At 40.6% G+C, this 24,487-nt stretch overlaps 3 protein-coding genes across 4 annotated transcripts; 2 read left to right on the top strand and 1 right to left on the bottom strand.

Moving 5' to 3' along the window:
* Window positions 1-382: 382 nt before the first annotated feature.
* On the top strand, window positions 383-4,196 carry LOC132975017 (trans-1,2-dihydrobenzene-1,2-diol dehydrogenase-like). Its single transcript, XM_061039356.1, has 7 exons — window positions 383-505; window positions 1,849-1,960; window positions 2,200-2,363; window positions 2,476-2,728; window positions 3,059-3,183; window positions 3,279-3,429; window positions 3,906-4,196. The coding sequence occupies exons 1-7, from the start codon at window positions 416-418 to the stop codon at window positions 4,013-4,015; spliced, it is 1,005 nt and encodes a 334-aa protein (XP_060895339.1). The 5' UTR covers window positions 383-415; the 3' UTR covers window positions 4,016-4,196.
* A 1,271-nt stretch (window positions 4,197-5,467) lies between these two features.
* On the top strand, window positions 5,468-8,393 carry LOC132978903 (trans-1,2-dihydrobenzene-1,2-diol dehydrogenase-like). The gene is made up of 3 exons (XM_061044258.1): window positions 5,468-5,536; window positions 6,857-6,968; window positions 7,208-8,393. Exons 1-3 carry the CDS (start codon window positions 5,468-5,470, stop codon window positions 7,363-7,365), a joined length of 339 nt encoding a protein of 112 aa, XP_060900241.1. The 3' UTR covers window positions 7,366-8,393.
* A 437-nt stretch (window positions 8,394-8,830) lies between these two features.
* Window positions 8,831-18,925, bottom strand: pkma (pyruvate kinase M1/2a). Of its 2 annotated transcripts, none has more exons than XM_061039355.1 (10): window positions 18,722-18,925; window positions 18,143-18,234; window positions 15,585-15,716; window positions 15,286-15,472; window positions 14,890-15,160; window positions 14,577-14,727; window positions 14,168-14,320; window positions 11,459-11,625; window positions 10,320-10,501; window positions 8,831-10,127 (listed from the first exon to the last, which is right to left on the bottom strand). In XM_061039355.1, the coding sequence occupies exons 1-10, from the start codon at window positions 18,876-18,878 to the stop codon at window positions 10,021-10,023; spliced, it is 1,599 nt and encodes a 532-aa protein (XP_060895338.1). In that variant the 5' UTR covers window positions 18,879-18,925; the 3' UTR covers window positions 8,831-10,020. The 2 variants fall into 2 exon arrangements, with proteins under 2 accessions (XP_060895338.1, XP_060895332.1); XM_061039349.1 differs by lacking the exon at window positions 11,459-11,625 and adding an exon at window positions 12,118-12,284 and having other exon boundaries at window positions 18,722-18,923.
* Between the last annotated feature and the right edge of the window lie 5,562 nt (window positions 18,926-24,487).

Raw genomic sequence — 24,487 nt, 5'->3', positions numbered from 1 at the left:
AACAAATAAAATATATAGTCTATAGTCTGATATCTGATACAAAAATGATCATTTCAGACTAACAAATTATAAATACTAGGTTAGAAAATGGTCTATCCGAAAATAAAAAACAGCTACAAAAATACAAATTAAATTAAAATAAATAAAATGTCATCCTGGGTTTCTGAGAGTTTCTGAGATAACCTGAAAAAAAGAAAGAAAACATGTCGTTCTTGTGTTTCCTTTTAATCTATATAAAGGTCATGCTTTTGTTCTGCGAGCATGAATCGTCATCACTGTCAAGTTATTTTTGTGCTACGTCACACAGCTAAAACTAATACTCTGTCTCCATCTTGCGGCAGAGACGCAGTATTGATTTTGAACGCAATGTATATGTATCACCTCTCTCACTAGATCAGGCAGATTGCTATCCAATATGGCAACCAGGTGGGGAATCTGCAGCGCGGGCAAGATCAGCCATGACTTCACTGTGGCCCTGAAAACTCTTTCTCCTGAAGACCATCAGGTAACAGATAAGTTGCCTTGCCACAGGTTCATACAGTGTTTCCAATGCGTGTAGCCTACAGCGAGACTTCTTTGTTTTTCTTTGTATCAGACTGAATCTGACAATCCAAAATTTAAATATGTTTAAATCTGGTCATTCTGCAGCTTAACTTAACTAAACGCTCCTGAAACCATCCGCCAGGGACATTATAAGCAAGTACAAGACGTGTTAAAGTTAGTAGCACTTACAGGGCGTCAACCATGACCGACTTCATTCTTTTACCGTAAAGCATCTGATAAATGGGAGTTAAGAATAGTTTCCAACTATTCTTCCCATTAAGGTACGTGTATGGCATGACTGATTACATGTGGAAAACAGAATCAAAAGCATCCTAGAATATAAATACATTCAATTCCAATCAAAACCTAAAAATGCAGAACAAAAGGCTTAAGATTTACCACTGCGTAACTGTAAGATAGCTCCAATTAAATAACACTTCTTTTCAGTTTTGATCATGTAGGTAACTTTCAGCTTTGAAAAAGAAAGTTTGTGCCAAATACTGCAATTCATGGAATGGCCATTTGAGGCTAGCTTTTAAAGTGAGACAATTCCAGTAAAGGCTTTATATTAAACTCGACTTAACTGCAAATTTAAACTTGTTTCTAGCCAGGTAATCATTTCCCTTTTTCATGGCAACTGCCAAGGTCAAATATTGTATAACTGACCTGTTTAAGTTATAGTATTGCTTAGAGTTATGCATAACTGTGGATGTAGCCTCTTTAAGTTATACATGGGATATTGCTGTCCTTGTAGGTGCCATCTATGGTGATTCAAGCCTCTGCAAGTAACCTAGCAAAGTTGTTTGGAGTGTTAAAGTTAGTAGCATTTATAATGCGTTAACCATGACTGACTTTATTCTTTTACTGTAAAGTATCTAATAAATTGGTGTCAAACATAGTTTCCAACTCTTCTTTCCATTAAGGTACGTGTGTGGCATAAATGATTACATGTGGAAAACAGAATCAAAAGCAGTCTCCAATTTATTATTACTATTTATACTATATTTAATTCAAATCCAACCTTAAAAAGTTAGAACAAAAGATTTTACTGCTGCCTGCGTAACTATAGCTTCAATTAAATAGCAGGTTACCATTCCGGTTTGGAGTTGGGCAGAAAATATGTTGCACCTCCACATTGGTGCTATTGGGAGGAAAAAACATCAGCTGTCAAGCAGTCTTTACACGAGCCCTTCAGGATTACAGATTGCAAGAAGGATATTTTCTTGTCATTTAAGGCCTTTCATTCAGGTGAAGCAGGAGCGTTGTGTTGCAATAAATAATGTGTTAAAGCTGTTTTTTTAACAGGTTGTGGCTGTGGCAGCTCGTAAGTTGGAGGATGCTCAGGAATTTGCCAAAAAGCACAGCATCCCAAAGGTATATGGCAGCTATGAGGAGCTGGCCAGAGATCCAGATGTAGGTGAGATTTTGTTGATTTGTTGATGCATCTTTGGATTTGTCAGCTAAATTACGTTAAGCATCAAATTAAACATATTTTCTGCCTCAAACATTTCGGTCAGGGATAAACTTTACAACAAAAGACAGCTGTCACAAATCTCCAGTTCAAACTACAAGTATTTTTCCTGTGTATATTTTACTGCGACTATAATTTTGACTTACAGAAAATTCTGTTTTTGATTTGTTGTTTTGTGAGCCCAGATGTGGTGTACATTGGAGTTATCCACCCCTATCATCTGAAGACATGTCTTCTCTATACAAACGCCAAGAAAAACGTGCTATGTGAGAAGCCACTGGCCATGAACACAAAGGAGGTGAAGGAGATCCTGGCCTCTGCCAAACTCAATGATGTCTTCTTCATGGAAGTATGGCCATAAAAGAATAAAAGAAAATAACTTTTCTAATACAGCCCAACTTTCTCCTTCACTCACTTTAATTACATTTGCTTTCTGAAATGACTCCATGTCTGTGTGCTAGGCTGTCTGGACCCGATTCTTCCCGGCCTCAGTGGAGATAAGACGGCTACTGGCCCAAGGGGAGGTGGGGGACGTGAAGATGGTGAGATCTGAATTTGGCTGGCCAGTGTTGCACGTACCGAGATCAACGCAGAAGGAGCTGGGTGCAGGAGCAATGCTGGATCTTGGCATCTACTGCCTGCAGTTCATCTGCATGGTGTTCAATGGAGAGAAGCCAGAGTGCATCCAGGCCATGGGGGTGTGCCAGGAGACTGGTAAAGTAAAAGTGACCAGTATGGTCTCATGGATATGATAAGTGATACTCTGTCATTTGAAGATGTAGAATAATGCCTAAGAAGTGTATGTGATTAAAGTTTACAAGAATTATAGCTAAACACAGGTAAAAAAAAAAAAAACACAGTGGAATGACCTGACTCAAGATTTTATTTTGCTGAGGACATTCATGTGCCACTACAAGAATCATTAATGTCGCACCTTTTTAAAGCATGTGACAGAATTAATGTTTTTGTATTTATGTTTTTATCTTTAATAGATTAAACGGGAATTGAAATGTGTATTTATTAATTATTTGTAATATGTTGCAGGAGCGGATGAGACTGTTATTGTTACGCTGAAGTTCTCCAGGAACAGGATGGCAGTGTTTACTTGTTCTTCTAGTATGAAGCTGGTCAATGATGCCGTTATTGTGGGCACAAATGGCATCATCAAGGTAGGTCATCACAGCGAAGTCACATGATCAAATGCAATTCAAATAGTTTAAATGTAGATCCATCTGTGAAAAAAGCTTGTTGCATTCTTTTCTAGGTCCCTGAACATATGTGGTGCCCCACATCCTTAGTGGTGAATGGGGAGGAAACTCAGTATCCAGTGCCAGAACCCTATTTGCCTCTCAACTTCATCAACAGTACAGGGATGCGTTATGAAGCAGAGGAGGTTCGACAGTGTTTGCTTAAAGGTACTGTGACATTAAGCATGTTTTAGTCTGTACTATACTACTATACTACTTGTACTGTCAAGACTGATGTTACCATTTGTCAAGTTCACACAGTATTTGGGCATCATAGGGGTCTTTGCCGTTGCCTCTGTCTTGAAACAACCTTTGACTTTCTCATTACTCTGACCGGCAATCACAAGGGTTCTGATTGCTTACAAGAAATTAAAAGGTAGATTACATAAAACTATTAAATACTTGGTTATTGAAAAAAAATCTTTTACTAAGAGTAATTGCTCAATAACTTTGAGGTTTAGAAATGCTACGGCCCTTAAAAGAAAAATCTGTCGGTAATTAAAAGGCAGTGGTTTTTGAACAGTCGCCATTTTTTGACTTGTAATAGACAAACTCAACACCAGGTGGCATCAGAGATACTGAAATCTTACAGGCCCTCTACCATGTTCCTACATGCACTGACACGATTTCATTTTCACATGTAGGGTTGAAGGAGAGTGCAGTTATCTCCCATGCAGACTCTCTGCTGCTGGCTGAGGTAGAGGACGAGATCCGCCGGCAGGTCGGGGTGACTTACAGCCAGGACTGCCAGTAGAAGAATATGAAGATGAAAGAAAAATCATCAATAGTCTCAACAAAGTGAGGGAATTTTGTGAGCACAAAGGCAGTATAATGTTTGAGACTTTCTTTATTTGACAAAGTGCTTCCATGTTGTAAACATGGAAAGACACTTAAATAGTTAAACCTTTCAATCACTAATAAAATGTTTTATTACATGTGTTTTCCTTAATTTGATTCTTGAATTTAAAAGCACACTTCATCTAAAGTGACTGCAGTACCGCACAGGCACTGTGAATCATTCACATCAGTCAATCAGAAACATACATTATTCATATAACCGCTAACTTAGATATGATCCAAATGCAAATAAACACAGACTCTCACACATTTAATAACAATAGTGGCTAATAATTTGTTTAGAGTGGACCTGTCTTTGGTTTGAGTATGTAAGGTTTACAGCTTTTTAAGTTCATTTTCTAACTGAGTGGTTTCTCATTTGCAAATTTCTTCTTAAATGAAGCACAGGAGATTATCCTTCCCCTCAAATATGCTCCAAGAGTATCCAACCAAACAGCAAGAGAGGTATCCTGTTTACAATACGTTTCTTCAAAAAGCGATTTTTCATTCCTAATCATATTGAGGAAGGCACTGTCTCTTAGTAAGGATGTGTTAAATCGCAACCTACGACTTCATCTGGTCTCTAGAAATGTTGTAATGCAGAGGAAAATTGGTGCATGATCTGAGATGACTATGTTACCTATATTGGAACTAATACAGTAATCCACTAATGGGTGAGAAATAAAAAAAAAAGGCAATCCTAGGGTAAACATGACGAGGTGCAGAAAAGGAGTACTCTCTTTCATCTGGATGCTTCTGTCTCCATGTCTTCTAAACCAAAATCAGAAGTTAACTGGTCGCAGCCTAATATTGTTTCATCACTCCCCAGGTTCTGGAGAAGTTGGGATAAATTATAGAAGAACTCTGGTTGGTCACAGTTAGGCGCATACATGTTACAGAGTGCAATGTGTTTTTTAAAGAGTTGCCCAATTACTATTACATACCTGCCATCTAAATCAGCTATTACCTTTGTTTCATTAAAATGTACTGTCTGGTGGATTAAAATAGAAACCCCTATATTTTTGCCATTTCCTAGACTGGAAAATACTTTCCCTATCCAGGTTCATTTAAGGTTTAAAGATTATTTTTTGTTCATGTGAGTTTCCTTCCTTTTTCATCATTATGACGATGAGTGTAAAAAGGGGCACCAGTGTTTGAGAGTTGCTGAGATAACCTTGAATGCACTGTACAGTATATTCAATTCAAATAACTTTATTTATCCGTTAGGAACTTCATTTGTGTAGAAGAGCATCAGTGTGCATACAGCTAGACACAAAAACAACAGCAGAAACACACACATACAAGTGGCTCTATTATATCACCTCTCTCACTAGATCAGGCAGATTGATTGCTGTCCATTTTGGAAACCATGCAGGTTGGGAAGATCAGCCATGACTTCACTGTGGCCCTGAAAACTTTTCCTCCTGAAGACCATCACGTAATAAGTTGCATTGCCACAGGTTCATAGAGTGTTTCAAATGCATGTTTACAGCGAGACTTCTTTGCTCCGTGCAGACTGTATGAATTTGCTAATCCTGACAATCCAAAGTTAAATTGTCACAAATTTAAACTGGGAACAGGAGGACCGAAGTGCAGAATAAAGGAAAACTATTTTATTTTTAAACAAAAGCTTACTTTAAAACAAATCCAAAATGTCCAAAAAACCCATAAAGGGTAAAGAACACAGGTAGCCACGAGGAATCACTAGGAAGACTGACGCTGACATCCAACATACAACAACTGTCCTGGCTATGTGCCCTGGAGGCAGGGTACATAGCCAGGACAGTTCAGGAGGACAGCCAGGAGGCCGACCAAACAAGGAGAACAGTTCTGGTGGGTGGCCAGGAGGCCGACCTAACACGGAGAGCAGATGAGGAGGCGGCCTGGAGGCCGACCAGACGACAGCACTGCACCAGTGAGAGGCCGGGCCTCCCACGGACACACAGCAGTGTGCGGAGTCAGCAGAACCTCAGACGAAGGCGCAGGAGTGGACGGGGCATCAGACGAGGGTGCAGGAGTCAGCAGGACCTCTGACATGGGCGCAGGACTTAGCAGGACCTCAGACGAGGGCACAGGAGTCATCAGGATCTCCGATGAGGGCCTAGGAGTAGGCAGAACCTTTGAAGAAGGAGCAGGAGTAGCCGGAACCTCCGACAGGGAAGCAGGAGTCTGTTGAGTCAGCAGCGCCTCCCACGGAATCACAGGGGTGGGCTGGACCTCCCATGGGGACACAGGAGCCGGCCGGACCGCCGAGGGGGAACCAGGAGTCGGCCAGACCGCCAAGGGGTCTCGCTGGCGCCACAGCCAGGTGCTCAAGGTAGTTGCGGAAACGGTCACCACAGCCATCCAGTCCAGTCAACACCACCCCAGGAAGAAAACCATCCCTTTCCTTAAGGCTGGAGAGAAATCCGGGACTTGATCAACCCCGTATGGGTCACCTGGGTGAGGGGGTCTACTGTTTAAAGACCCGAAACCCCCAATGACCTCAGGAACATCACTGATGATGCATCCCAGCGCATCCAAGAGATGTATCTTGCAAACTATCAAACTTGTTTGAAGTTATGCTGAAAATACGTTGCACCTCCACATTGGTGCTATTGGGAGGAAAAAACATCAGATGCCAGGCAGTCTTTACACGAGCCCTTCAGGATTACAGATTGCTGAAAGGATATTTTCTTGTCATTTAAGGCCTTTCATTCAGGTGAAGCAGGAGCGTTGTGTTGCAATAAATAATGTGTTAAAGCTGTTTTTTTAACAGGTTGTGGCTGTGGCAGCTCGTAAGTTGGAGGATGCTCAGGAATTTGCCAAAAAGCACAGCATCCCAAAGGTATATGGCAGCTATGAGGAGCTGGCCAGAGATCCAGATGTAGGTGAGATTTTGTTGATTTGTTGATGCAGCTTTGGATTTGTCAGCTAAATTACGTTAAGCATCAAATTAAACATATTTTCTGCCTCAAACATTTCGGTCAGGGATAAACTTTACAACAAAAGACAGCTGTCACAAATCTCTAGTTCAAACTACAAGTATTTTTCCTGTGTATATTTTACTGTGACTATAATTTTGACTTACAGAAAATTCTGTTTTTGATTTGTTTTTGTGTGAGCCCAGATGTGGTGTACATTGGAGTTATCCACCCCTGTCATCTGAAGACATGTCTTCTCTATACAAACGCCAAGAAAAACGTCCTATGTGAGAAGCCACTGGCCATGAACACAAAGGAGGTGAAGGAGATCCTGGCCTCTGGAAGTATGGCCATAGAAGAATAAAAGAATAAAAGAAAATAACTTTTCTAATACAGCCCAACTTTCTCCTTCACTCACTTTAATTACATTTGCTTTCTGAAATGACTCCATGTCTGTGTGCTAGGCTGTCTGGACCCGATTCTTCCCGGCCTCAGTGGAGATAAGACGGCTACTGGCCCAAGGGGTCCAGGCCATGGGGGTGTGCCTGGAGACTGGTAATGTCAAAGTGACCAGTATGGTCTCATGGATATGATAAGTGATACCTTCTCATTTGAAGATGGAGAATAATGAGTAACACGTATTCATAATTAAAGTTTACAAGAATAATATCTAAACACAGGTAGAAAAAACACAGTGGCAGAATTTTAAACTGTGTTTGTGCCTACCTATATGTTTACAGACAAGATGTTTATTGTCTTCTTTTTTGCCACTGTGATTCCTTCTGTATGTGAAATAAGATTTTTTTGACCAAGGGAGTGTCCCCTGTACTGATACGACTTCACCTCTTATCTCTGTATTTTCATTTTGGCACTGTAAATGTTAAGGTTTGATAGTTCAGACACCTGATGTTGTCCTCCTTTTATACAGTATACCTCTTAAAAAACACAGTGGAATGACCTGACTCAACATTTTCTTTTGCTGAAGACATTCATGTGCCACTACAATAATCCCTAATGTCGCACCTTTTAAAGCATGTGACAGAATTCATGTTTTAGTATTATAGTTTTTATCTTTAATAGTTTAAATGTGAATTGAAATGTGTATATTATATATTTGTAATATGTTTCAGGAGCGGATGAGACTGTAATTGTTACGCTGAAGTTCTCCAGGAACAGGATGGCAGTGTTTACTTGTTCTTCCGGTTGGAAGCTGGTCAATGATGCCGTTAATGTGGGCACAAAGGGCATCATCAAAGGGCGTAGTTCTGAGTTTATTTGAGTTTGTTTTCCTGAGAGGCAGGAAGGCGATTAGTGTCCACAGTCTGTCTTAGAGGTAGATTACATAAAAAATATATATATATATAAAGTACTTGGTTATTGAAAAAAAACAAAGTACTTCAGTGAGACAACTTGAAGATGTCTTTCGTTTTTTTTTTTACTAAGAGTAATTGCTCCATATCTGACACGTTGAGGTTTAGAGATCTGCCGGCAGGTGGGGGTGACTTATAGCCAGGACTGCCAGTTGATGAATATAAAGATGAAAGAAAAATCATCAATAGTCTCAACAAAGTGAGGGAATTTTGTGAGCACAAAGGCAGTATAATGTTTGAGACTTTCTTTATTTGACAAAGTGCTTCCGTGTTGTACACTAAAACAGTTAAACCTTTCAATCATTAATAAAAAAAATTGTATAACATTTGTTTTCCTTCATTTGATTCTTGAATTTAAATGCACACTACTGATGTTGCATCCAAAGTGACTGCAGTACTCACTACACTGTGAATCATGGTTATACATTTTCACATAAAACATTTGAGGCTGAGGAAAGGTTGGTGCTTATCTCTTTTATTGATGGAAATCCAGTCTTTTAGGACAGCTCAGTACACCAGCTATACATTATATTTCCCCTTTACATAAAGTTAGTTCTCACACTCTAGTGTTACAATCCAGAGCATATTAGACACATGAAGACAGCTACAGTGGAGGGGGGCCGCCCCTAACCCACTGGGGCTGAAAGGGACACAGCTATGTTCCTTCCTCAGGTCCCTTGTGAGAAAAGAAACCCAAAAGTGCTCTTTCACATGAGTCAATGTTAGTGAACCATACCTCATTCAAATAAGCGCTAACTTAGATATGATCCAAATGCCAATAAACAAAGACTCTCACACATTTAATAACACAAACACAGTAACTAGCTCAAACAGCTCTTAAGTGGACATCCAAAACTAACATTTCTCTAAGGTCAGACAAAATATAAGTAGAATTGGATGTCCCGAGACAAAAATTTACCATTCAAAAAAGTCAAGTATAATATTGAATGTAACATTGTCTGGAGTAGATAAGGAGTGCAACATTTAAAGGTAGACATTAACAGTGACAGCTGGCTTTAAGAGTGGACACTTCATACAGACAGCACTACACAAGGGTTTGTTTAGGTGGAGAGGTGGAGCAAAGGCTTCCCCGTAGGATCATTCCTTTTGATTTAGGATGCACCCAGTTTGTTCATTATACCCGCAGGAGTGTGATCAGTAAGTCAAGTGTTACAGTACTAAAGGTGCTCTGTGGAGATCAGCCTGCTCCACCACTAACCCAACCTAAACAAGCCAGTAAGCGCATGCACACAGACCAGGATGTATTCACTTTCAGACTGGTTAACTTTTAACTATGTGAGTGAGTGAGTGAATAAATACAGCAGTTTTCTGGTCAGCGTGTATTCATCTGAGGCCCCGCAGACTGGTTTGATTGAGAGTACCCATGTGAAAGGAATAGAGACATAAATTGGAATAGTACTGAACAAGCCTCCACTCTTGGCTAAAACAGCTCTCTGGCCATGAAGGCTATAATCTATTTTTTTTTTTTATTCTTTGCATTATTGGCTAAATGCTAAATTCTGCAGCGATTGAGTCTATGAGCCCAAGTCTTAGATTGAAAGGCTGTGAGCTGGTATGGAGCGTAGGGGTGGAGCAATATGAAATAAAGATGAACATAAAGGGAGGAAGCAGAGGCCACCAGAAGCTGTTCAGGCCACCAGAACCACACGCATGGTGTTGGTGTAACCGGAGCCTGGACGCCAGCCAGTCAGGACGATGACAACATCTCCCTCTTTGAAGAAGCCCCTGGCTTTGCCTGAAAATTAAAAAGATGAATTAACAAATTATGCTTTTTTTTTTAACACCAAAATGTATCGCTCTTTAACACTGTTTCTCTTCCAACGTGCTCGAACAGTTACTTTAATTTTGTACAAGTATAAAAAGTTGTTCTTGTGCAATGTTGATTAGCTACACAACGTAATAATTAAAACCTGGCATATGTACTCACCCATATCCATAGCAAAGTTCACACGCATGTCGACGTCCTCAGCCCACACATCGTGAGAAGGCTTGGTGTAGAGGACAGGGAAGATGCCGCGGTACAGGTGGGCCTGGCGAGCTGTCTGAGCATTACGGGTGACGGCGATAATGGGTGCACGGGGCCTGTACCTGGAGAGCAGGTGGGCAGATCTGCACAGACACACAGAGACACACACCTGTAAGATTCCATGGCCAAATGACGGTGACTAAGGGATGGAGACAGCTATCTACAGTATACGCTATACTGTCCTTTTACTTCAACTGTCCACCAGAAAGAGTTTTAACAGTCAGTGTTGAATTGATTACAGAATGAGCGAGGATACTTTAAATACATACAAATGCAATTTGAATCATTATTTTCTTTAAACCTACATTATCTAGCTTTTTTCACACTGCATAAACCGTTAATATTAATACTTAACAGGCCAAATTAAACATTAGTCAGATGCAAATTCAGTCTTTAAAAAGCAATTCAATGCAATTAAAAAACCCTGTAGCCATGTGTTTTCAGATATTCTGTCTGATTTGGGCTTCTCAGAGACAGTAGAGCTCCAGCATGCTAACTGAATGAACAGGAAAGTGTGGGAGGCTGATCAGATTCTGCCCATACAGCCCTGAGAGGTCTAATCATTAAAAAATAATGAACAGTCAGAATGTGTGAGAGAAGGGTTAAATTGCTCAATCCAAATGTCCATATACTCAGATTACAGCAGGCTCAACCCCGATTTATGACATAGTGGCATATAGCCTCAAGCACTGCTGTGTGTGTACAACTTAAGTTTCCAAAATGTTTATTAATTTGATGTGATGTGAAATATGTTTAAGTATCTGGGTGGTAGCTCTTTCTTCTAATCTGATGTTATTAAGTCTTTGAGGGATGTACATTTGGATCGGCTTTAGGCAACCCAACTTTTCTTAATCTGTTGCAATCTCCCTCACCCTGTGTAGCAGCAGTCAGACACAAACACACAATAAAAAGGAGAGGGAATCTGTTGGAGCAAATTTGGTTTCGGAGGTAGAATCCCGATCCATGTCAGTCAGGTGGTTGTTAATTCTGCAACTACCTTACCTTGAAGGCATTTTCACCTCTACCCTTCTCTTTCTTACCTTCCAGTCTTGGTGAGAACAATGAAGGCACTAGCACAACATTTGAACGAGGACTCGACAGCTCCGACGGCTACTGCCTCCGAAGGGTCTCTGGTCAGTTGGGAGTGTCTCCTCAGCTCCTCAAACAGCTGTCTGTGGAAGGTGGCTGCCTCAGCCTCTCGTGCTATCTGAGCACAGAGGGACCACGAGGGAAGGATGGGAGGATGAGGAGGGGTTACCACTACCACAAACAGTCACTCACACCGCTGGGAGTGACTGGCAAATGTTTAACTAGACTCCTGGTTGGCAGTAAGGTGTTGGTTTAATGATAGGCACTAAAGTATGATTGATGAGATGAGATTCAACTTTATTGTCATTACACATATACAAGTATAGAGTAACGAAATGAGGTTTGGCATCTCACCAGAAGTGCAATAAGCAGAAAGTGCAAGTGATTGATGTGATTGATGTGCTTTAGCCTCTTTCAATTAGTTTATGGGTAAAGGTTTCGATTTTTGTCAACTCACATTTGAAAAAAATAACCAGCAGTCTACTTAATGCATTTGCCAGGTTCTCCCAGTCATTACTGCAGTCAGTCCCTGTCTAGCCCTACACTCCCTCTCCTGAACTTCCGACATCAATGTCCTTCTTGACCTGCCAGGACAAGATTAGCTCCCTACCTTCCAGAGCCAGTGAGCACAATGATCCCAGAGGCTAAGCTCTTAAAGGAGGCCTCAACAGCGCCAATTGCAATAGCCTCAGCGGGGTCTTTGCAGTACGGCGTGGAGCGGCGCAGGTCCTCAAACACCTGCCGGTGGAACATGGCCGCCTCAGCTTCGCGAGCAATCTGGCACAAGTGAGGGCAAGATGCATCAAACACAGGCATTCCCACACCAGGCACACCCAGATGGAACATGAGAAAAGTGGGTGGAGAATGGACAGGAATGTGACAAACAGAGGGACAATGTTGAAGGCACAAGAAGAAATAAAAGTAAAAAAAAAAGAGAAGGAAAGGAAGAAAAAGACAGGGGGGGACAGAGGAGTTTGGATGTGCAGTTAGTGTGGGGGTATCATCAAGATCTCCATATTTTACCACAACCATAAGCATGAGAATATAACATGCAAAATAGTAGACCACGACCCATGCTAATCCGGAGTCAAGGTTACCGTTATGCTGAAATAAACCTTAAACTAACAATACTATTTAACATAGAAATATCACAAATGATTAAAGATCCAAATGAAAGAGCCAATGTTTTGTTTAGAACTTAAAAATAAAGATAAGGAGGATAGGACAGGACTAAAGTCATCTTGAAATTAAAAAGAAGCCAAATCTCTGCACACATGCAAATACAGCCAGGAAGAAAGAACAAGAAAAGTCAGATTAAGGTGTAAAGATAATGTTTGAGTTAGTCTGTGAATGCTTCTCAACACGCATGGTTTGAGCTCAAGGAAAGTTGCAGTAAACTCCAGGTTGTGAAGCTCACGATGCAACTTGAGTGTAAGGACAGTAAGCTCAATAGCAGCAACTGCTGAGTCACTGCTGAGTCACGCCAGCACCTGCATAGCAGTGCACAGTGTTGCTGAGAGCAGTGCAGGTTAGCAAAGCAAGGCTTGAACGGAAAGACAGGCAGGGAGGGCAGCATGAACTGCTTAATCCATCTATGATTGATAATAATTGCTTTTTTGATGCAAGATTAGATTAAGATCTAATTACTACTAGATCTTAATCTTGTGAATTTAAACTGCAAAAAGGTCTTTAAACTGTTTCTTTCCCTGACTGACAAAACATACAATGAAGTGAAGAAGACACAAACAGATATTTCAGACAGAATTTTAAACATTTTTGTCATCCATCATCAGCTTAGTCAATTATCAACAATTGCTGAATCATTCAAAATGTGTATTATGCAGAAAAGCACTCCCCCATCCTTTTTTTTTTGTTTGTTTTTTTTACAATTAAGGCACTAATTGTTCGTGCTTGTCAAGTCTTTAAACATCTACGTGTTCGGGGTTGACTTAAATATTCACTGTAAAGTCTTGAAAAAGCACAAGGCTTTTGAGATAAGGAAGAAAGGCAGGACAGTGAGTCTTTGCTGGAGGTAAAGGGACAGACCACTCTGTCCAAAAATGTCATTTATGTAAATGATCATTGTTTCTGTGTCTCTATTTTGTGCACAACCACGGTCACAATATCCCCGTTTGAAAGTTATACACGGGTTCGGCCAGTTAACACACAAGCCTCGTTGGAACTTTATCACAGGGATTGCACAAATAAGATTGTCATTAGTGACGTCTCTAGCTTGTTGAGGTTTGAGTTGTAAATGATGAAGTCTTTCTTGAATAGCCTAAATAAAAGAGAATAATCTCAAAGAAGATAAATGGATGGATAAATCAATGATATATTCTTTCGGTTAGCTAAACTATTCTGCTGACACCTTCTTTAACAGTTGTTTAGCAATGTGGAAAAAAAGCTGCTGAATCATTGTGCGACTGAGAATCACACGTGTCCAGGTGGAAAAAAAAAGCAAACGAAAAGAGAAAGAGTGAAACACCAGTCTGTGACTAAAACATGCGAATGGGTTAGAGAAGTGATAAATCATGCAAGATCATCCCGTACTTCTTCTCTCGAATCAACAACCCTTGATTCTATGAAATAACTCTTTATGCTCAACATTGTATTCACTTTAATGCTCGTGACTTTTTAACATCTGAAATACATGAACTCACCATGTGCTGTGTGCGCACTGCCTCCAGGGGGTAATCTCCCTTGGCTGTCTCTCCGCTCAGCATGATGCAGTCAGCGCCATCCAACACGGCGTTGGCTACGTCACTGCCCTCAGCACGGGTGGGTCTGGGCTTCTTGATCATGCTCTCCAACATCTGAAAGTCGTCAATGTGAGGAGTTAGAGGGTAACACTCACACAATGCAAAAATATCAGCGTTTGGAGAGGCACAAACAAAATGAATACTGCAATCATTTTTTTTTTTAAGGCTGCTCTTTTTCACATTCACAAAACTGCAGATATTTTACACTGACAGTGAAATCTGCAAGTCATCTTCAGGCACAAACATCAGATGCTGGGGGGGGGGGGAATAAAGTTGAAGACATACAGTTTGTCCTTTGCTTCTATATTACCTGAGTGGCACATGTGATCGGCTTGCCAGCTCTGTTACAGCGACCAATCATCATCTTCTGGGCTAGGAAGACTTTTTCTGTGGGGATCTCAATTCCCAGGTCACCACGGGCAACCATGATGCCATCGCTGGCCTCCATGATCTCATCAAATCTGCACAAAAAGAAATAAATGATTATGGGATGTTCCACTTGTGTTCAGAGCACTGTTGTCAAGCCGACCATTAGACACAAAGAATCGATAAACTATTACTCCAACATGAAACCTGTCAAGATGTACACAAAAGATATGAACAAATGGACCTTGCGCACACACCTGCGTACACCCTCGTGGTTCTCCAGCTTGCTGATGATCTTGATGTCTTTGCCTTTCTCTCCCAGCACCGCTCTGACGGCGTGTACGTCGGCTGCTTTGCGGATGAAGGAGGCGAAGACCATGTCGACTCCATGCTGCACACCAAACTGCAGGTCCTTGATGTCCTTCTCTGAAACAGCAGGGAGGTCTACAGCAGCACCGGGGAGGTTCACTCCCTTTTTGCTGCCCAGGGTGCCACCGTTCTCGATCTCACAGATGAGGTTATCAGAACCTGAAGAGCAGAGTTATAATAGTTACTATAGTTAGTTAAATAGTTACTGGGTATGAATACAGTGCAGTGTTTTCAAAACAGAGTATAGGAGATTCCATATTTTTGTTTGCCAATCTTCCACTAACCAATCTCTGTAACTTGCAGGGAAATTAGTCCGTCATCAATGTAGATCTTGCTGCCAACTTCCACCACCTTGGTAATGTTCTTGTAGTCGAGCCAGAGGAGCTCATCGCTGCAGTTGTCCTGGTGAGAATCATCCACGGTAATCTTGATCGTGTTGCCCTTCTGCAGCTCCACCTCAGCTGTGCCGCTCTGTCAAACAAATATAGTTTTACTTTCTTTAGTTGTTTTTTTTCCATGCAAAAAGGCTTATGAAGGCATTACTTTTAGTTAGTAGAACAAGAACAAACAATGCTAAACTCACTCCCTGGATGAGGCCGGTCCTGATCTCAGGGCCCTTGGTATCCAGGGCGATACCGATGGGCCTGTACTGGATACTTCCCGGCTCAAAGCTCTCACATGCCTCACGCACATTCTTGATAGTATCTGCATGGTACTAGACAAAGGAAGAGAAAAATAACAGAGGATATATAAGCATTATAGTTTTTTAAACCATCTTATGCTGCTATCACACACATTTGAATGAGAGGAATAAAACAGAAGTGCTGGCCTTACAGTTCCTGTAAGATACTGGCTTTATCAGGCCTGGATAATTAAAAAGATAAAGTTGGTCTGACAACTCGCTCACACAGTCATAAACATGAGTCATACTGTCAGCATCACCATGGAGTCACTCAGTTCATTAACCACCTTGTTTGACACTGTCTACTGACCCAATTCTTTTCATGTCCTTGAGCACACCCTTTTTAATGGTGAAACCTAAAACACCACCTTTAAGAATTACATTTCTCTGTCAAGCACATTTATTGAGTAGCCGTATGTCAGAATGAGGAAGTGCAGTGTTTCTAAGGAAATTGCTCCTGAAGTTTCACAATAAAACCGAAATTTGTAAGTGCCACCCAATATTACAACATAAACAGACTTCTTATACACCAAAGTAAAAAAAAAAACATGTGGTCTAGAATTGTTAACATTATCAACAAAGTGTGAAAAAAAGTGTGAAAGGATGGCCAAAACAATGACATTATTTTCTGGGACAAAGTCAATGTCATGACAATGACTGCGTAGATGGCAAACCTTGGCTCTAACATTCTTTAAGAAATAGAGGTTAACCTTCCTGCCTTTCCAAATTCAGATCTGTCATATCACTGAGGTAGAAATCTTTTTCTAGTAATTAGAATTGTTAAGCATATAGTGCTGCCGCACATGGCCCATGCTGCCTATTGAGGTAAGCACTGGCGGATAATCAAATGTGCTGACTGTCACTCACAAAACATGGAGCTGATGATACACTCACTGCACTGTGGTTAAGAGAAAACCTGACCGCTCCCACAATCTGCACAATAAAGTAAAATACAGTGTAATGTTGTGTGTGTGTGTGTGTGTGTGTGTGTTTGGGGCTTGGTCCATGAATTTATAATTAATCTGCTACAGATGTCGCAGAGAAATGTGTTCAGGGAGGCCACATCTCATTTCTAATATTATTCAGGCTGTTTATTTAAGTTTTACTTTCAGGATTTGCAACACAATCCTCTGTCTTCTTCCAGTTTCACTTAAAGTCGCCATGCCCTTGCCGCTTGTGTTCACAGTCTCAGCATAAAAAAGGAAGGACAAGAAGTAACAAATTACGTTTTTATGGCAACAAACAAAGCCTTGATTTTTATTTTTTGGTTGCTTTTCTCTGAACCTTTATTTTCAGTCAGGCTGTAGGTACTATTTGTTTAGGACTAAGGATGCATTTAAAATGTTGCTTAAATTTATATTCTTAGAAAAATCATTGTGATTTAATCAATGAATATCAATCTAGAAAAACTTCTCTCATATTTCCCGATGAAGAGGTCAAAAAACTGTAAGCGCAAATTGAAACATGTTTATATAAAATGTCATTACAAAAATTGCCAAAAGTGACACTATTGAAAAGTTTAGTTAGAAACACAAAGAGCCCCACTTCTTGAATGTCGATTATTTTCTATTCGGAGCATTTAATCTGTTGATTAATGGGATGAGCATCTCTAATTTGTCCCTGTATGTGTGTCTGGAGGACAGAGTCAGGTTCTGAAGGAGAGACACAGCCTCACCTGGACAAGCTGGCAGCACTCAGCCAGTCTCTCTCACCACTGGTTTCCTCATCTCAGGATTGATCGGTTTGGTGATGTATGGCCAATGTCGTTTTTTCATCTCTTTTTACAAAACTTATTTTATAAATCTTTTGTTTGTGGAAAATTGTGCGAGTGTGTTCTTTGTCCTATCTTGATCTAGGTTGAAGCATAAAATCTGGCTAAGCTTTTTAAAATGTGCCACATCAACGAACCTAGGCATGGTGCAGGATATCAATGAGGAGTTTCCTTTTTCATATCTCAAAGTGCACAGATTATAAATAACCAAGTCATTTCAGCTAAGACACACAGCTATCACTTAATAAAGTATATAAACACTTAATCAGGCCACATCTCTTATCAACAGAATGCGGGTATATTACCCAAACTGTAATCTAAGTTAGCACTACTTTCTGTCCATTCACGTTGGCTGGCCTTCGTCTTGCACAATGTGGGAAGTTGACTTAAGTTTCCAATGAATTACGTGATGGTTCACTGTGAACGTTGATGACCCTTCACTTTCACCATAGTTATTTTCTGTAGAGAGTTACAACAGTGCTTTAAATGCTTAAAAAGTACACAAGATAAAAAAGCAAACACTGACACGTAGATCAACATGACCAACACAACCATTCTGTGATAAAGCACGGAACCATGTGTGCTGAAAATTATCAGCAAAGTTTAAACGTGACATGCAACAATGTGACTGCTTAGCTGCACTTTCCCCAACTTATTTACACAATAGACAGAGTTGTTGAAGACCCACCTCGTGTGTGCCGTGAGAGAAGTTCATGCGAGCAATGTTCATTCCAGACTTGATCATCTCCTTCAGTATGTCCACAGAACGGGAGACCGGTCCTGCAGGCAGTTATTGATAAGAGGGAACAAAGACATAGTATGACTTAATACCAAGTCCAATCATTTTGGCATTCAGCCTTCATTTAGATAGGACAGTAGAGAGTAGGAAACTGGGAGAGAGAGGGGGGAATGACATGCGAAAAAGGAGAAACATGTCTGACTTGAACCCCCGGCCGCCTGCTTGGAAAACTGCAGCCTCCGTAGATGCGGTGCAACCTTACTGCGAGGCCATTTGTGCCCCAACATAGCATAACTTATTTTAATCTAATATTAATTTACTCCTACTGGCAAATTAATCAATTAGAGCAGTACAGTGTTTGTATGTTTTATGATACTTTTTTATCATCAGGAATTCATTTGGTAGTGACCCTAGGTTAAAATAAAAAATGAAATAAAAAAAAAGGTAATTCTGACTTTCCATAATTGTGCAGCCCTAGCAGAAACCTCATATCAACCACATATCACAGAGCCTTTAACGTTAACCAACCGATGGTGCAGATGATGCCGGTGTTTCTTGCAGTGGTGGGCTCAGAGTCGATGTCCAGCAGGCACATGTGTTCCAGGAAGGTGTCGGCCATGGCAGCATTGAGCTGCTGTGTCTGGATGAAGGCAGAGCCCATGTCTGGAACCTTTGGATGAGGCATGTTGTTCACTGGTGAAACTGGAGAGGTCCTGCATGGAAATATGAAAAAAGGAAAACCTTCACATAGAGAATGCAACTTACAGCTTTCAAAAGGTAACCAAACGGAAAATCAACCTCGTCAAAAACTACGAGCTAAAACTACTTTCAAACGTAGGCTGTCTTCACATATAATGTCCTGAGTGCTCTACTGTAGGTTCATGGAATTATTTCCTATGCAGGTCACACTGACCAGACTTTAAGGGCACTGTATCCTTCCCCTCTGCAAAAACACCATACCATAACCAACCATACTTAATTATCTTGATCTCAAATCTATTTTAAACTAACCTCAGCTACTTAGACAAAGAACAATCAAGATTAAGGCTTACTTCCTGATTAAATGCCTTTATTTAAATAATCAGGCATTGTAATCTACTTTGTCTTTCACTCAGTTAGTATTTGCCTTTTAGGTTGCATATGTACTTATGTCAAATAAAATAATAATGAAACAATAGTATTTTTTAAGGATCTTCAAACTGTTAACAGTTTGATAATATAGCATAAATCTTATATTCTTAGCAAGATATGAATCCAAGTGATGCTCTGCAATTCCACCATGCTCCACACATCGAGCTGCTACACCATATTGTACATTCTGTACCCCCCACCCACTTCTTCCTGAGTCACCCATGGCAACAACGCCTTCATCATCATCATCATCATCAGGGTGGAATTGGCAAGCTTTGATCACGACAGTAGTATGTCGTAAAAGAGAGGAAATATCAAAATCTGTCAATCCTGTCATGTGCACAATAGGCACATGGATGTGTGAGTATAAAATCTCGTTCAAATCAAGGCATGTCTGGACGTGCAGTCAGTAAGGTGTTTGTTTTGGAGCAGGGTGTAGCATTCAGCACAGCGTCTATGAGGAATGCCTTTTCTACTGTGGCTCTAGTCTAGTTGTTTTGATTACATAACTACAGCACAGCTTGGGGAGCTGAAATTCTTGCTTGAACAGTAAATCGGGTCAAACAGACAGTTGTAGAAATCTGCGCAATTCAAACACTGAGTGTCTGAGCCTAATGAGGTAGGAGAGCCGACACATTTTAACAACAGAACTAGAAGGTTAAGCTATGTGAAATATATCACCAGTCATTTAGATGAAGATGTTTCTGGACAAAATGTTTCTAAAAAGATTTTCAAATGCAAATTTGGTCTAAAGTTTATTTTGGCCTTACAATGCACAATTAAACATCTGCAGCTATTTGGGGGTAGATGTGCTTACTGTCCACTGCCTTTACTACTAATACTGTTGAGTATTTCTCATCAAAACATGCAATAAGGATGAAGGTACATTTTAAATATTATTTATGATCACACCTCTTAGGTTCAAATAGCCACACAGGGAGGGAAAGAGCTAAACAAAAGATTAAACAAAGTCATATCACAGCGATAAAACAAGCTAATGAAAGTAACATATTATTAAAATAAAGCTTATATATTTGAGATACTAATATCTTAAATGTACTAAATTGACTTTAGAATATAATGACTTCCTGCCAACGTAAGATGAGTCCAAACCAGCCAGTGGAGGGATCAAGTTCTCGTTATTTAAATTATACATTGAAGTGAGCTTCACCAAAGAACACTCTCACTAGTAGATTGTTTGGCAGAACAAGACAACTAACATTTCTTCACTAGAAAATCACCTGATCTTTTTCAGATCCCCTTGGCACAAAAGCAAGACAGCCAATCGGGGTACAAAGGATGGTCCTTTACTATTTAAAAAGTAGCTCCCTACTAGTCCCAACTATAACAACCCACACTTCAAAAACTATTTTGTACTCACACAGGAGGGTTAAAAGTTGCAAATGCAATTGTCTGATTGCTGTAAATGTTGGTGATAGCAACTGTTGCATTCGACAGTATCACAAGTTGTCCTACTTGCTCTTACTCATCCCATCCTAATTACAAATGCATCACGTGGGGGGATTCCAAGCTGAGCCATTAAACTAACACGCTCTCTCAACAGAACCGCTGACTGATGATGTAACACTCCAGTCAATGGGGCCGACCAGTGCCAGACCAGTGCTGTACGTGAGCACAGTCACATCCCACCACTGCAGAGCACACACTGCATCACGGAGGTGGGATCTGAGTGGGCTAAACCAAAGGGAAAGACTGCAGAGGGGAGAAAAGTGTCTGAAATGTTGCAGTATGAGTAAGTAGACAGTTTCCAGTAAAATTCATTCATAGATTAATCACGGGCAATTTTAAGAAACACAACAGTTTTTTACGCATATTTCTACATTTGGATTTTAAACAAAATGATCATAAAAATAGAAAGAAGGCCCGGGTGGTCCACTCCGATATGTATCCCAGTGTTTAAAGGAGAACAAATCACAATGGCAATAACCAATAAACTGCATTACTTTCATGACAGAATCATATGTCATTAGTGAAGTCGACTAAATGAAATTTCAATGTTAGGCAACTCAACCTGAAATACAGCAACTCCAGGTGAGGTCGTATTTTTAGAGCTATTAGTGGTAAGATAACTGGCTTAGGAAACAAGTCCTCCTAATATAACATCTGAAAGTTATGTGCTGTGACTACAATGTCATGATTTGTCTGACCTGGCTTGCCAACTCCTAGTAAAACTAATGACATCATTGGCTTCAATGGCTGGCCAGCAGACAGTGATAGCATGTCTGACCTCAGATCAGCCAACAAAAAAGCAACAGCAGCCAGAGTAACCCTGACACAGATGCAGAGCTAACTTTAGAGTTGGCTGCTAATAATCCCCTTAAATCCCTTCCCACCACACTCTCTCCTTGTAAGACACACACAGCCACAATTTCTCCTGACTCTCTAAACAATGGCCTTATCGTAGCTTATCTCAAAAGACATCTGTGAAATCATAAGCAGCCAAAGCGGCACTGCTGACAGGGTGACATGACATTTAGTGCCATCTACTATGAATGTGATGTAACACTGGGCTAATCCAGGCTTGCTACAGAAGCTGGTTTCTATCAAGCACACTCACTCAAAAGAGATTCTCTTACATACCCACGGTAGTTCCGCCTCTTCTTTATAGGGACAAACAGACACCTTACTACCAATGTCCTCCAATACAATCCCAGAGTGCAGGAGCTTCCTTTTCTAATAAGCCAACCTTTTCCTGCAACAGCAGTCCTGACAGAAGTGACCGCAGCAGCATGCGTGCATACGTAAGACACTTCCAGGAGATCTAGAGTAAATCCCTTCAATGAGGATAAAGGAGAGCGTCTGCTGTGACCAAGCAATCGCCATGACCTGACAGCATGGGAGTACATGAGACTTCCACTATAGGACACACAGCACAGCACAGCACTGTAACATTAATGCAACTACCAGCCTACGTCATACAACCCCCCTAGGTTTAAAAATGGAGTCTTGGCTAAATATAACACACAGCGTGCCGAGTCTGTTTGTAGAAATTGAATACTGTGAGAATGTACGGTGGGATTTGCACTATGTGGGACGGTAAACTATAAAGCTTCACTGTAGTGCTGCACGGACATAAGTTCATGAAATGCACAGAACGCTGTGCATGTTTTTAATGACAAATAATCATGCTGAACTAGTCTGTTGGACTGCAGCACCTTGCATCAAATTGAGTTCAGTGTGCAGTCAAGTCTATCTGCAGTAGCAGAGGAGTACCCATAATTGGTTGTGCTCCACCTCATGGCTCTATGTAGTTTTAGTCAGCAGACATGCAGCTATTGTGGGGATGGACAGCATGGGAGTAGTGCCAGCTGCAAAAGGCCTTATCTACTGCGGTGACTAACAGCTCAACGACAACTGAAGTAGCTTAACAACATCAGCATGTCATGGATGGTCACCTGCCTAAATGCTCATTTGAGTACAAAAACATCAAGAGCTACAGCTTAAATTACAGTTTCACCCAGCAGTATACTTAATGCTTTTGTTGTGAGTCGAGAGCTGTATATAACGTTTGTAGAACCATAAGACAATGGAAATGTTGTTACAGTGATTTCGCTGGGATAAAGGGGACCATTTATGACATTGAGATGGAAGACAAGCTGGCTAAATAAATAGAAATCCTCCTGAGCAAGTTACTTGCCATCATAATCCTAAAAGGTCTAGTGGGAGAAAAACTCCATTTTGTTACAAGGCCTTCAGCCAGGAAGGACAAAGCAATGACAGTGACCCTAGAGTTGTGTTACTCACAAAAAAAACCTGTTCTCATGCATAACAAAGCCTATGCAGGCTACTCCTAAGGCCCTATGTATATCCTATGTATGTAAAAGCAGATATTGCCATATTACACAAGATATTTCATTAAGAAATGCACCTTTTATCATTCAAATCCTCTTCTGTCTCCTATTTGAAAAGGTTTAGAAACCGGGCATAGTTATCAAGTAGCATCACAAAAACAACAAATAGAGAATTAAAAGCCATAATAACTATTTATAAGCAGAGAGTAAGGGAAAATACTGTGTATCTACTATAAACAAGGCCTATTATCTGTGGAAATACTGCAACAGACAAATTGCCCAAACAATGTAGCCTAGGTTTACAACATTTTAAACATAAAAAAAAGGACATGTCGTTTTCTTATGCCATAACGAACGAGGGTCTGGTTTATTTTTTATAGTGTTTCTGAAAAACTATGAAGAGGTAGGCTAGCGTGGACAAAAGGATAAACTCTACCAACTTTCGATGCCATGTAAAGGATCACGACCACTACAAATGACTTTCAAAACGTCTTTGACTTTAAGCTTAGGTGCAATTCATGTGTTTGGTTCAAACGTAATTTGATTATAAAACACAGACACACGGTCCGGACGATGCGCTAAAGGTCACGTTCTCATCCTGCGTCACATTTTCCTGATCTTAGCGCATCACGGAAACTGACCAATGGAGGACCGAGAAGACGCAGCGGCCACACCCACATCAGGAGGCAACAGGAAGCGATGTTTTAAAAGCGTCACACTTAGTGCATCGCGTTTAATTCCAAAAGTTTACATGTAAGAACCGTATTTTGCCACAAATTAATACTTAAGTCTGTTAGTTTGCAAGTAATATTAGCAGCTGTTGTGCGCTAATAGTCCCCCTCGGATATCTTCTCTATAAACTGTATTTTACAATGCAATGTTGATGAACACACAAAAGCAGGAATGGAAATGGCTCATCTATGCCTATCAATTTTAGTCCAGGTGTGTTGGTATATGTTACATGATTTCGATTGTAAAAGCTTTAAGGTGAATGAGGAAACAAGCCACGAGTGACCGACTCGTCCATTCCCAGACTTACCAGCTCGCAGGATGACGCCTCAGATACAGAAGAAAAACAAAATGCTTTAAAAGGAATTGATGTGAAAGCGCAAGAGTCGAGTTATAAAGTTGCACGAGCAGCACCTGTTTAGGATACCCACCTTGTCTGGATGAGGAAGCGCTTAGGCCGATCTGACTGCCGTCACACTGAGCTCAGCTGAAGGTGATCTCTCTAGTCCCTCAGCCTATGCACTCTGCGGAACTACTTCCTAGTGATGCTGAGAGATATTCATCCGAGAAAAATGGGTAATTGAAAAAAATAATAAACTGCTCTTACACTTGTGTACCAACT

This window comes from Labrus mixtus, chromosome 1 (assembly GCF_963584025.1).
Source record: "Labrus mixtus chromosome 1, fLabMix1.1, whole genome shotgun sequence".
Taxonomy (NCBI): Eukaryota; Metazoa; Chordata; class Actinopteri; order Labriformes; family Labridae; genus Labrus; species Labrus mixtus.
Note: the sequence above shows the minus strand (reverse complement) of the source record. Positions and strands in the feature narration are given on the sequence as shown.

What these genes read in the sequence shown, in the direction of transcription:
- LOC132975017 (XM_061039356.1), top strand. Translation starts at nt 416, where the DNA reads ATGGCAACCAGGTGGGGAATCTGCAGCGCGGGCAAGATCAGCCATGAC. An exon ending in TTTCTCCTGAAGACCATCAG is followed by an intron (nt 506 to 1,848) that starts GTAACAGATAAG and finishes TTTTTTTAACAG; the next exon opens with GTTGTGGCTGTGGCAGCTCG. An exon ending in GGGGGTGTGCCAGGAGACTG is followed by an intron (nt 2,729 to 3,058) that starts GTAAAGTAAAAG and finishes AATATGTTGCAG; the next exon opens with GAGCGGATGAGACTGTTATT.
- LOC132978903 (XM_061044258.1), top strand. Translation starts at nt 5,468, where the DNA reads ATGCAGGTTGGGAAGATCAGCCATGACTTCACTGTGGCCCTGAAAACT. An exon ending in TTCCTCCTGAAGACCATCAC is followed by an intron (nt 5,537 to 6,856) that starts GTAATAAGTTGC and finishes TTTTTTTAACAG; the next exon opens with GTTGTGGCTGTGGCAGCTCG. An exon ending in GGCCAGAGATCCAGATGTAG is followed by an intron (nt 6,969 to 7,207) that starts GTGAGATTTTGT and finishes GTGTGAGCCCAG; the next exon opens with ATGTGGTGTACATTGGAGTT.
- pkma (XM_061039355.1), bottom strand. Translation starts at nt 18,878, where the DNA reads ATGCCTCATCCAAAGGTTCCAGACATGGGCTCTGCCTTCATCCAGACA. An exon ending in CGGCATCATCTGCACCATCG is followed by an intron (nt 18,235 to 18,721) that starts GTTGGTTAACGT and finishes AACTGCCTGCAG; the next exon opens with GACCGGTCTCCCGTTCTGTG. An exon ending in GGACCGGCCTCATCCAGGGA is followed by an intron (nt 15,473 to 15,584) that starts GTGAGTTTAGCA and finishes TTTGTTTGACAG; the next exon opens with AGCGGCACAGCTGAGGTGGA.